The sequence below is a fragment of the Gossypium raimondii genome, chromosome 6 (genome assembly GCF_025698545.1).
Source record: "Gossypium raimondii isolate GPD5lz chromosome 6, ASM2569854v1, whole genome shotgun sequence".
In the NCBI taxonomy this organism is placed as follows: domain Eukaryota; kingdom Viridiplantae; phylum Streptophyta; class Magnoliopsida; order Malvales; family Malvaceae; genus Gossypium; species Gossypium raimondii.
This window is the reverse complement of record NC_068570.1, coordinates 8727350-8739341: the sequence shown is the minus strand read 5'-3', so window position 1 is coordinate 8739341 and position 11992 is coordinate 8727350. Positions and strand designations below refer to the sequence as shown.

The 11992-nt window shown below is 37.1% G+C and overlaps 1 protein-coding gene across 2 annotated transcripts; it reads left to right on the top strand.

Annotated features, from left to right (window-relative positions):
* The first annotated feature begins 1806 nt into the window (after positions 1-1806).
* LOC105773770 (ABC transporter G family member 32) lies at positions 1807-10433 on the top strand. Of its 2 annotated transcripts, XM_012595874.2 has the most exons (24): positions 1810-2307; positions 2995-3115; positions 3217-3305; positions 3397-3481; positions 3862-4021; positions 4096-4172; positions 4271-4324; positions 4460-4550; positions 4635-4936; positions 5009-5290; positions 5465-5781; positions 5862-6022; positions 6119-6222; positions 6770-6929; positions 7042-7164; positions 7280-7371; positions 7459-7791; positions 7889-8179; positions 8376-8459; positions 8594-8727; positions 8849-9076; positions 9328-9499; positions 9601-9855; positions 9948-10433. In XM_012595874.2, exons 1-24 carry the CDS (start codon positions 2033-2035, stop codon positions 10218-10220), a joined length of 4263 nt encoding a protein of 1420 aa, XP_012451328.1. In that variant the 5' UTR covers positions 1810-2032; the 3' UTR covers positions 10221-10433. The 2 variants fall into 2 exon arrangements, with proteins under 2 accessions (XP_052488497.1, XP_012451328.1); XM_052632537.1 differs by having other exon boundaries at positions 1807-2307; positions 7280-7791.
* Positions 10434-11992: the final 1559 nt, after the last annotated feature.

Below are 11992 nucleotides of genomic sequence, written 5' to 3'. Positions count from 1 at the left end.
TAGGTAATCGAGCATAACTTGCCGGATGGTTCCACCTAATTAAATAAATTTTTAGCATTCGATTATATTTTAAATCCACGTAATAATTGTAAAATCTAATATAAAATTTACCTCGTTATAGTGGGAATGTATACGGCTAGTCCACTTGAGGACGTAAAAATGGAAAGTAAAATTGTGCCCATGACTGCAGTAGTGACAAGCAACCTCCGATTTTCACTTTATTCGGTCGCGTCGCCCGGCACATCTCCCGGGATAATGTTGCCAACACGGCAGACCCCCAGCTAAATTCACCAGCTGCTCGAAAATCAACGAGTTTCAACAGCCATCTTAGATGTACGAGGTTCCGTGACAAGTCTGGCATCAGATAACCTCCAATATTTGAAGAATGTATGCCCAAGCATATCAGATTCTTTCTATTTCGGTTGAATAATCATCCGGATCCGGGAATGTGTTTCATAACCAGCCCATCTCGATTCGACCTCCGTTAATATTCTCCAGAATAGCGCCCAACAGCTCGTAGCATACCGCTCCCCAATCACTAGATTGAATGCACCTTGGATCACAGCATGCGCCCACCGGCAATCCCAATTGCAAATTGACATCTTCTAAAGTGATAGTGCACTTTCCACATGGAAGATGAAATGTGTGCGTCTCGGGTCTCCACCTCTCGATCAACGCACTGATTAGTTTTGGGGCCCACTTACATCCCCGGCCTACTGTCACCACGTGCCAAAAACCCGCCTCCTGCAGGTAATTCTCTACCAACGGTGATGGAGGATCATGCATATTGCGGATATAACATTGCAATATCCAATCTACAGACTTTTATAACAAATAATAAAATAATAATTATTTAAAATTGCATAAATAAAAGAAATCTTAAATAATATTTAAAAATTAAATTTAACACTTACCATTTTCATTTGTTCCACGGATATATGCTTATCATCAAGACGAATCAATTCCCTGGCCATTGCTAAATTGGTACAAATTTTTATGATTTAAAAAAATTTAAAAAATAAAATTTAAAACTATTTTAAAAATAATTAAAAATTTGAAGCTCTTTTAAATAGAAATTTGAGAGGAATTTGAGAGGAATTTGAGAGAATATTAGAGAGAAATTGAGAGAAATGATTTAGTTGTGAAAAAAATGAAAGTGGGGGAGTTTTATAATTTTTTTTTTACCGTTGGGGGGTCACCAACGGTCAAAAAAGTAGCCGTTACTACTATTCACGCATGGGCAAAACGTGTCCCCAAGGGAGCGCACACGTGGCAACAAAACGCGCATTTGAGGGAGCGATTTCCCTCCAAGTAAGCAAAGCGCGCTTTCTGGGACGCGATTTTCTGCCACGTCCCTTGACATCGCGCTGACGTGGATACGCTTTCGGGGAAAAAGAGCCATTCCGATAAATAATAAAATACTGAGCCTCGACAAATTAAAAAAAAAAAGACTTTTTATGGTATTTTGTCAAAAATAAACAAAGACGAAAATTCTCCCTTTTTTCCCAACCGTTTTAATTTGAAAGCAGCAGGCATTAATTCCCAGCCGCACTCGCAGGTCTACCCATCTAATATCAGTCTCCATCCACCACATGCATAATCCCCCGGCCATGTTGATCAATGATTTTTTATATTTAAACTTGTCACAATCCTAGAGCGAGTACGCACTTACGTACGCGAGAGGTGGTGTGGCCATTAATATTTTCTCTTTCCCGCGGGCCTTCCCTGCACAACTCTAACGTATCCAAAAACGAATTCAGTAGAGGAAATAAACAACCAAGTAAACTACAATTAAGTTGAGCCGAAAACAGATTCAGTACAAAAAGATTAAGAAAATGCAGGAAAATAGAGAGAGAAAATAAAAACGAAGCCGCCATAAATGCAAAGCTCAACTACCCATCTATAAAGACCATACAAGCTCTTTTTCTTTCACTTACATAAAAGCTCCGCCACATTTCCAAATCTGACATTCAACTCCCGTTTTTCTTTTCTTTTCTATTTCTTTGGTGTTTTAGATCTTTGATCGGAGGTAATGTGGAACTCGGCGGAGAACGTGTTCTCCAGGTCGGCTTCGTTCAGGGAGGAGGAGGATGATGAGGAGGCGTTAAGATGGGCGGCGCTGGAGAGGCTGCCGACGTACTCGAGAGTTCGAAGGGGAATATTCAAGGACATAGTTGGTGACTCCAAAGAAGTGGATGTTAGCGAGCTGGAGTCTACCGACCAAAGGCTTTTGCTCGAACGCCTCGTTAACTCTGTTGATGACGATCCTGAACGCTTCTTTGATCGTATGAGGAAACGATTCGACGCGTAATGCTCGTCTGCTTTTTCTTATATTAATTGTTATATGCTATTTAAGTTTTTTTTAAGCTTAAAATGAAAGAACAAAGAGAATTTATGCTTTGTTTTGATATAGTAGAATATTGACAAGAATAGACAATGAAGATTTCTGGAATTTTGCGCTTTCTAAAAAAAAAACTCTGACGTCAGTTACCGTATAGTTTAATTGGGCTACGTTAAGTTAATCTATGAAAATATCTTTTAACAGACAAATGATTGACTTATAATGACAACTGTTTGCGGTAATTAGATTCAAGAGGTTGTTTTCTTTATTCAATTTATTCAAATTTGACATCAGTCATCATGTTTTATTGAACTCTCTGACAATTGTTACTATATATTTTTACATTCTGCTATTCTACCGTGGGATCATTTGCATTAGTAAAGTGAGCTTTATCATGTTTGTATCGGAAAAAGAAACCTTTTTTTTTAGAAATGTATAATGATTTATTGAATGCGAACAGGTTTTTGGTTCTTATAAAATAAAAATTAAATGATTTAAACTTTCTTTTAATTAGAAGCTAGAATTCGCATTTCTCGTGGGAATAATTTCAACATTTTACTTTGACGTCTTTGATTGAGTTTGCTTTTATTAATTTTTACCCCTAGAGTGGTCATCATTGTTGATTAATATTTCTCTGGTTTGTGGTTTTACAGAGTGGATTTGGAATTCCCGAAAATTGAGGTTCGGTTTCAGAATCTAACTGTTGAATCTTTTGTCCATGTTGGGAGCAGAGCATTGCCAACCATTCCAAATTTTATTTTTAACATGGTTGAGGTAAAATCTGAAAGAATTAACCCCTTTCTATAAGCATATATAATGCTATCTTCTTAATGGCCATGCTAATATTAATTATAACATTAAAATGTTGTTTTCAGGCATTTTTGAGACGGTTGCGTATATATCAAGGAAGGAGAAGCAAGTTGACTATATTAGATGGATGTAGTGGGATTATAAGGCCTTCACGGTGAGTCCAAATAAGTTTCCATTTACTAATTTACGGAATGGTTATAATTATGTTTAACCGCTACATAATTTATTACTACTATAATTTGTAGATTAACGTTATTATTGGGCCCTCCAAGCTCTGGAAAGACGACGTTTTTGTTGGCCTTGGCTGGACGCCTTGGATCTCATTTGCAGGTATTTTGATACTTGGGAGATTCTATGGTAACTGTGGTAACAACCAATTATTTTGGCCAATATCGGAATCATAGACCTGAAAGTTTGTGAAAATGAAAGCAAAAAGCCAAAGTCTATTTGCATTTTCTACCGTTTACATAGTTAAGAATTGATAGGATGGTAGTTTGGTAGCGTGTGAAACGCCCATGGAGATCGGTTTTAATGATTCTATGTCATTAAATGGGCTCAGAATATGCCAGTGGAACTAAAAGTCCATTCAACTAGACATAATTGGTAATCTAATTAAAGCATATTTACTCACCATGAACAACTAAGAAACTTAGTTATCTACTAATATTTCATTCCTTTCTTGTTAGTCATTATATTTTATTACTTTGTAGATGTCGGGGAAAATTACGTATAATGGACATGGACTAAAGGAATTTGTTCCTCCGAGGACATCTGCTTATGTCAGTCAACAGGACTGGCATGTAGCTGAAATGACTGTGAGGGAAACACTTGAATTTGCAGGAAGGTGTCAAGGTGTTGGAGTTAAGTATGGTAAGCATTGAGAAATAATCTTTATGTCCATAATTCGTAATTCCTCGCTGCTTACTTATGCATACCTGCAAAAGATATGCTTTTGGAGCTTGCAAGAAGGGAAAAGAATGCTGGGATAAAACCCGATGAAGATCTCGATATCTTTATGAAGGTAAGTGTCATGGGTTGCCAACCTTACTTGGGTTGTAATCATTTTATTAATTGACAACAATTCTAAGAGCTATTGATGACGTAACTTCTTGTTCCTAGTCACTAGCTTTGGGGGGGAAAGAGACGAGCCTCGTGGTAGAATACATCATGAAGGTATTCTCTAGATGCTGATCACTCTCTGATTCATTTCCCATTCTGTGTTTTTAATACCTCAAGTGATTCATTTCTCTTGCAATTAGCAATTTAGCAATCTTGATGTAGTCTGAAGCATTAAAATTCATCTGACAGATTTTAGGGTTGGACATATGTTCTGACACGTTGGTGGGAGATGAAATGCTTAAAGGTATTTCAGGGGGGCAGAAAAAGCGGCTTACAACAGGTTTAAGCTTTGTACTTTTCTTCTTCCTTACCAAGCAGCTATCTGCTTTTCATTCATGCTGATTCGTCATAACTCTTATTTCAGGTGAATTATTAGTTGGCCCAGCTAGAGTGTTGTTCATGGATGAAATATCAAATGGGCTTGATAGTTCTACTACTTACCAAATTGTTAAATATATGAGACACTCTACTCGTGCACTGGATGGGACCACTGTAATTTCTCTGCTTCAGCCTGCTCCGGAAACTTACGAGTTGTTTGATGATGTTATACTTTTATGTGAGGGCCAGATTTTATACCAAGGTCCTCGTGATGCAGCCCTTGATTTCTTTGCTTTTATGGGATTTAGATGTCCAGAAAGAAAGAATGTGGCAGACTTCTTGCAAGAGGTATGAGGCTAGAGCTTGCATTGTGAACGTATAATAGATGGTATTGTATTTGCTCAAGTTTTCTGCACACAGGTTTTGTCGAAAAAGGATCAAGAGCAGTATTGGTCTCTTCCTTTCCACCCTTATCGTTACATCCCTCCAGGAAAATTTGCCGAGGCTTTCCGATCCTATCAAATTGGGAAGAATTTGCATGAGGAACTAAACATTCCATTTGATAGTCGCTACAACCATCCTTTAGCACTTTCAACTTCTCGCTATGGCGTGAAGAAGAGTGAACTTCTTAAGACCAGCTTTGACTGGCAAATGCTACTGATGAAACGGAATTCATTTATCTATATTTTCAAATTTATTCAGGTAAGTGCTGAAACTTTATCTGGGAACATACTAGTAATTTCTAGTGGAAGTTTAGTGTTGAGTGTAGGGGTGTTGATCTATTAGATTAGTTTGTGTTCTCTTTTATCTTCCTGTCATATAGCTAAAATTCCTCTGAGATTTAATCTGATATATTAACTGTCTTTTCTTCCCCAGCTTTTTATTGTTGCCTTAATTACTATGAGCGTTTTTATGCGGACGGCACTGCACCATAATACAATTGATGATGGAGGATTGTATCTAGGGGCACTATACTTTTCCATGGTTATTATTCTTTTTAATGGATTTACGGAGGTTTCAATGTTGGTGGCCAAACTTCCTGTTCTTTACAAGCATAGGGATTTGCATTTCTATCCAAGCTGGGCTTATACGCTACCTTCTTGGCTGCTAAGTATTCCAACTTCTCTCTATGAGTCTGGTTTTTGGGTGGCAATTTCATACTATGTTATTGGTTATGATCCTGATATCACCAGGTAAATTTGCTTTCATATGAATTTTGGCATGTATTCTGGCATTTTAGAGAGAATCGTCATTTTAATTCTAAACAATGCAGATTTCTTCGGCAGTTCTTGTTGTATTTCTGTCTGCACCAGATGTCCATAGCTCTTTTCCGTGTAATAGGATCCTTGGGAAGAAATATGATAGTTGCCAACACTTTTGGGTCTTTTGCTATGTTGGTGGTCATGGCTCTAGGAGGCTATATTATTTCAAGAGGTAATTAGACAGGCATGTTTTCCAAGTACATGTATATACATATATATATTTAATTGCTGATGCTATATGATTATTTACTCTTCTTCAATCTGACAGATCGTATACCTAGCTGGTGGATCTGGGGTTATTGGGTTTCTCCTTTGATGTATGCTCAAAATGCAGCTTCTGTCAATGAATTCCTTGGAAATTCCTGGCATAAGGTAACATCAAAAATAATTATTATTGCATTTTCTAATTTAATAATTTAAGTGGCTGAGGAATCTTCTGTTCATCTATCATTAAATGTGGTAAAAGCAATGATGTCGGGAGAAGAATAAAATCAGCAGCAATAACTGTTTAACAGTTCTTGATAGTCTATAGTTTGCATTAGCATGCTGAGTCTGAACTTCTATTATTGATTAATGAATGAGTTAGGGGCGTGCTTTCCATTTGTTCTTCAACATTATGGTGTTATGGTGATGTCATGACCATGCATGCCTGAGCTCGTCAAAATGGTCTCCGAGCAGTCCATCTATTTATTTAGCTAATTTAAGCTATCTTGAAATTTCTGTTTCACTCTTAATCTCACCCTTATTGCTCTCTAATTGTGAGATGATTCAAGTTGGAATTTGGGTTGAATTTGTATAAAAGTAGACCAACTTCGGATATGAGCAACAAAAAGTTGTTTCTTAATTGAGTTACAGTTGCAGCATTCTTGGTTTTAGGGCAAAATTTGAAACCTACTGTACTAAATTTCCTTGCTTGTAGAGAGCTGGAAACTACACTAACTTCTCATTGGGTGAGGCATTATTGAGAGCACGAAGTTATTTTCCAGAGAGCTACTGGTATTGGATAGGTGTTGGTGCCTTGCTGGGATACACAGTTTTGTTGAATCTCCTGTTCACATTCTTTCTTGCTAACCTTAACTGTAAGCTATCTTGTTCTATTCAAAGTTTATCAATCCTGAACTACCTTTCTTAGCAAAACATTTTAAATATCTGGTCTAAACATAATTAATTTCATACCTTTTTGTTATTTAGCTCTGGGGAAGCAACAGGCTGTTTTCTCCAAGGAAGAACTGCAAGAGAGAGACAGGAGAAGGAAGGGTGAAAATGTTGTTACTGAGCTGAGACATTATTTGCAGAACTCAGGCTCATTTAATGGTAAATAATACACATTTTAGATCTTTTTTTATTGTGTGCGCGTGCGTGCGCGCCTTTGTCTGTGTATGTCAGTATGTAGTCAAATAATTATGCTTTCTGTTCTACTGCTGGGCAGGAAAATATTTCAAGCAGAGAGGCATGGTTCTCCCATTTCAACCACTTTCGATGTCTTTCAGCAATATAAATTACTTTGTAGATATCCCTGTGGTACAGTATATTGACCTTCTTTCCTTTTCTTTTTGTTCTTTTGGAAATATGTTGATCAATTACCTTCTTTTCTATGTATCTTTTCAGGAATTGAAGCAACAAGGGATAACGGAAGATAGATTGCAGTTGTTGGTCAATGTTACTGGAGCATTTAGACCGGGTGTGCTTACGGCTTTGGTCGGTGTCAGTGGTGCTGGTAAAACTACACTCATGGATGTTTTAGCTGGTCGAAAAACCGGAGGGCTCATAGAAGGGAGCATACATATATCGGGTTATCCCAAAAGGCAAGAAACTTTTGCAAGAATTTCAGGTTACTGTGAGCAGAATGATATCCATTCTCCCTGTTTGACTGTTCTGGAATCTCTTTTATTCTCTGCTTGGCTTCGGTTACCATCCGATGTTGGCTTGGAGACACAGAGGGTAATCATAAAAGACCTTTCATTTGCTTTTTTTTTTTTTTTTACTTATATTTGGCAGCTTAGTGCATCATATCGACTTATTTAGGGTGGACTTTCAGGCGTTTGTCGAGGAGGTGATGGAACTCGTGGAGCTTACTCCATTAAGTGGGGCATTGATTGGTCTGCCAGGAGTTGATGGCTTGTCCACTGAACAACGGAAAAGGCTAACTATTGCTGTTGAACTGGTTGCCAACCCTTCTATAGTCTTCATGGATGAGCCTACGTCAGGATTGGATGCTAGATCTGCTGCCATTGTAATGAGAACTGTCAGAAACATTGTCAATACTGGACGAACAATTGTGTGCACCATCCATCAGCCCAGCATAGACATTTTTGAATCCTTTGATGAGGTCTCTTTCTCTTGGTGGATAGATGATCTGTTTTTATGTACACGCACATGTATACACAAATATAGAAATGATCATGAATAGGCAATATCATTGTGTCACATAGGCAAGTCCAGGGACAAGTTATTTTGTACTTCACCATTACATAACCATTTTAATCCACTTCTCATTCAGCTTCTGGTTTAATCTATTATTGCAGCTTTTATTCATGAAGCGTGGAGGAGAGCTCATATATGCTGGTCCACTTGGCCCCAAGTCTTGCGAACTCATTAAGTATTTTGAGGTTGGGTTGTGCTTGTTTATACCTAAAATTTTAACTCATTGTTTATCAAACGATGAATTTGGCCGCCACCTTCCCCCCCCCCCCCCACCCCCCCAGGTCCTCATTCTTGCTTACTCTACATTTTTGTTTTCCAGGCAGTTGAAGGAGTGCCAAAGATCAGACCTGGCTATAATCCTGCTGCTTGGATGCTTGAGGTTACTTCAACAGCTGAAGAAAATCGTCTAGATGTGGACTTTGCAGAAATTTATCGTAGATCAAATCTATTTCAGTAAGGGATACTTATTTTGGAGTTTAAGCTGTTTTGCTTTGGCTTATTCCATTATTGTTTATTTAGTTCTAATATTTTCAGAAACTTCTTTAAAAAATTTCATCGTACTGCTTTATTTCAGGCGCAACAGGGAGTTAGTTGAAAACTTAAGCAAGCCAAGTGGCAACTCGAAAGAACTGAACTTTCCATCCAAGTATTCCCAATCATTTTTTGAACAGTTTTTAGCATGTCTTTGGAAGCAAAATCTATCTTATTGGCGAAACCCCCAATATACAGCAGTTAAATTCTTCTACACTGTTGTCATCTCGCTGATGCTTGGAACTATATGCTGGAAATTCGGTTCAAAAAGGTTTTTCTACTTGGCATCTTTCTTAATGTTATTTACGGCACAGTATGTTAAGTTGTTCTGTGTTTATCTTTATTTGTTACCATAACATGAATAGAATGATGCGAACTGTGGGAATATCCAATTTTCCTTCAAAAATGGCGAATGAATCACTTCTGTTCTGGGATTCTCTTTTGTGTGCTAATGTCATCTTCCATTTTAGTCAGCTCATCTTTGCTTATAGAGTCTATTGTCTCAATTTGGTTCACTTACAGGGAGAGCCAGCAAGATCTATTCAATGCCATGGGGTCCATGTATGCTGCAGTCCTCTTCATTGGAATCACAAATGCAACCGCCGTTCAACCTGTTGTTTCTATTGAGAGATTTGTTTCATACCGAGAAAGAGCCGCCGGAATGTATTCAGGCCTAGCCTTTGCATTTGCTCAGGTTGACCTTCGATTTTCAGCCGTTGCACATGAGCAAAACTGTGTCCCCTTTTAATTTTTCTAGAAATTAGCTTTGAGTCCTTCCATATTTTTTCTTTCCAGGTTGCCATTGAGCTCCCATACGTGTTTGCACAATCAGTAATATACTGTTCGATTTTCTACTCCATGGCATCATTTGAGTGGACTGCTTTGAAATTTATATGGTACACATACTTCATGTACTCAACATTGCTATATTTCACCTTTTACGGAATGATGACGACCGCGGTCACACCAAATCATAACGTGGCCGCTATCATCGCTGCTCCGTTTTATATGCTTTGGAACCTTTTCTGCGGCTTTATGATTCCCCACAAGGTAATGAATAAATCAGCTGTGTTTTCTCGGTTTCTTCACTGCCATGCATGGTTTTACTTATGAGCAAATAACGGTGTCGTGTAATTTTCCAGAGAATTCCTATATGGTGGAGATGGTATTACTGGGCAAACCCCATAGCCTGGAGTTTGTATGGCCTCGTGATTTCGCAGTATGGCGATGACGACAAGCTCGTCGCGCTATCGAATGGAGCAGACTCGATGCCTACGCGAGTGTTGCTCAAGGAAGTGTTTGGGTATAGGCATGATTTCTTGTGCGTAACTGCTGTTATGGTAGGGTTTTTTGTCATCTTTTTCGCAGTAATCTTTGGTTTTGCTATAAAAGCCTTCAATTTCCAGAGGAGATGATGACAAGGGAGAGTATGCATACGCTGTTGTCTCTCACAAACACGATTCTGTATAGGAATGTTATGTTTTGGGTTTATAGTGAAATTGTTTATTTTGTTTTAACAATTTTTTTCCTTTTAATATAAAAAGTCGCAATCTAGAATAAGGAAAAGTAAATTACTCATGTAATTAGGATTATATGAACCGATCGGATTAAATTGAGTTTTTTCTTTTCTTTTCTTTTTTAAAATTTTTGTTAATATGTTGAACAATAATAGCTACTATGTTTTTCAGCATAGTTATATTCATATAGTCATACGATTTCGTTAAATTCCAAATTTGCATCTTAGCTTTTCTTACTCTCTTATCTGAATTTAAAGTTTAGAAAATGCAGGGACTTATGGGATACTTTAACGTACATTTTAATTTATTTTAGATTTTTACTATTTAGTCCCTTCTCCCTTTTACTGTTTTTTCCATCAATTCATATTTCTACAACTAAATTAATAATAATCTTTAAATTCAAAAGAATCGCAAATTCCTTTCTTTTCTTTTTTCAAAATATTTTTTCTTTTAAAATCTAATATGTAATTTTTTTACACTTTCCAAAGTTACGTACATTTATATTTTTTGGGTAAGAAAGACATAATTATACATGAATTTTAATTTAATGTACATTAGTATATATGAACTTTGATTTTGTATGATTTTTATAAAATTTTAATTTTATTCAATTTCCACAAATTGCTAACAGCATCATTTTACGTTGATATATTACATATACAAACAATTATATAAATCCAATATGAAAAAAATGCATGTATTCATTTCTTTAAATGTGCACAATTGAATCAAAAATCAAAATTTCATGTATAGATATGAACCACAATTCAAGTTTCATGTGTATAATTACACCAAATCAAAGTTCATGTATCAAATTGCACATTGAATCAAAGTTAATGTATAAATTTGATATTTACCTAGCAATTAAAAACTAGAAAAACTCTATGTGGCAGCTTTAACCGCATCGCTTGTTAGCATCCATCCCTCTAATAGCTTCGAGTGGATCCTTGAAATGTCTAATTCCGGGCCTCTCAAGCACCATCAAAGCATCCTCACAATCCCTCCAATGCCGATTCTACAGCAACTTAATGAGCATCATATGATCACATCCTCCTATATCTCAAATCCCATGTTGTGTTTAAGCCATCAGCTTACAGAATTGAACAATAACCAATGCTTCTACTAAAGCCTAAAATCCATATTCCCTCATCATCATGAAGTACACCGTCTGTAGCTACTCTGTCATGCATGTCTTTAACTGAACCATAAGAATTTTTAATATGATCCAACCCTGTATCAGTTTCTTTCATCTGCATTGCCGAAACATTGTTGGCAATATTCCTTGCCCAAGCTAAGCTTTCAGTCACAATGTTCCTAATGCCAACGTGACCATTATTGAAGACAAACTTGTTCCTCATCTTCCACTTGCTTCCTTCTGTTAGAGTATTATAAGGAAGTTAGTCAATTGTCAAGTCAGTAGTTATTAAGCAGTTAGTTAGTTAAGGAAGTTGCAGTTATCACTGCTGTATAAATACATGTACTGAGAACCCTTCTAAAAGACAATACTGATAATATTCATCAGTTAATACTTGTTAAGTATAATTCAACATGGTATCAGAGGTTAGATTTTTCCTGGGTTAAGGTTGTAGTGCGTCTGTTGTTCGCATGGATCCTTTGTTGAGTCCTTCTGCTGCTCACTCTGCTATTCCCACGATGGCCTCTCAACCGTC

Excerpts from the sequence above, each read along its gene's own strand:
- LOC105773770 (XM_052632537.1), top strand. The coding sequence starts at position 2,033 with ATGTGGAACTCGGCGGAGAACGTGTTCTCCAGGTCGGCTTCGTTCAGG. Across the intron at positions 2,308-2,994 it reads ATGAGGAAACGATTCGACGC|AGTGGATTTGGAATTCCCGA; the intron begins GTAATGCTCGTC and ends GTGGTTTTACAG. Across the intron at positions 8,180-8,375 it reads TTTTTGAATCCTTTGATGAG|CTTTTATTCATGAAGCGTGG; the intron begins GTCTCTTTCTCT and ends CTATTATTGCAG.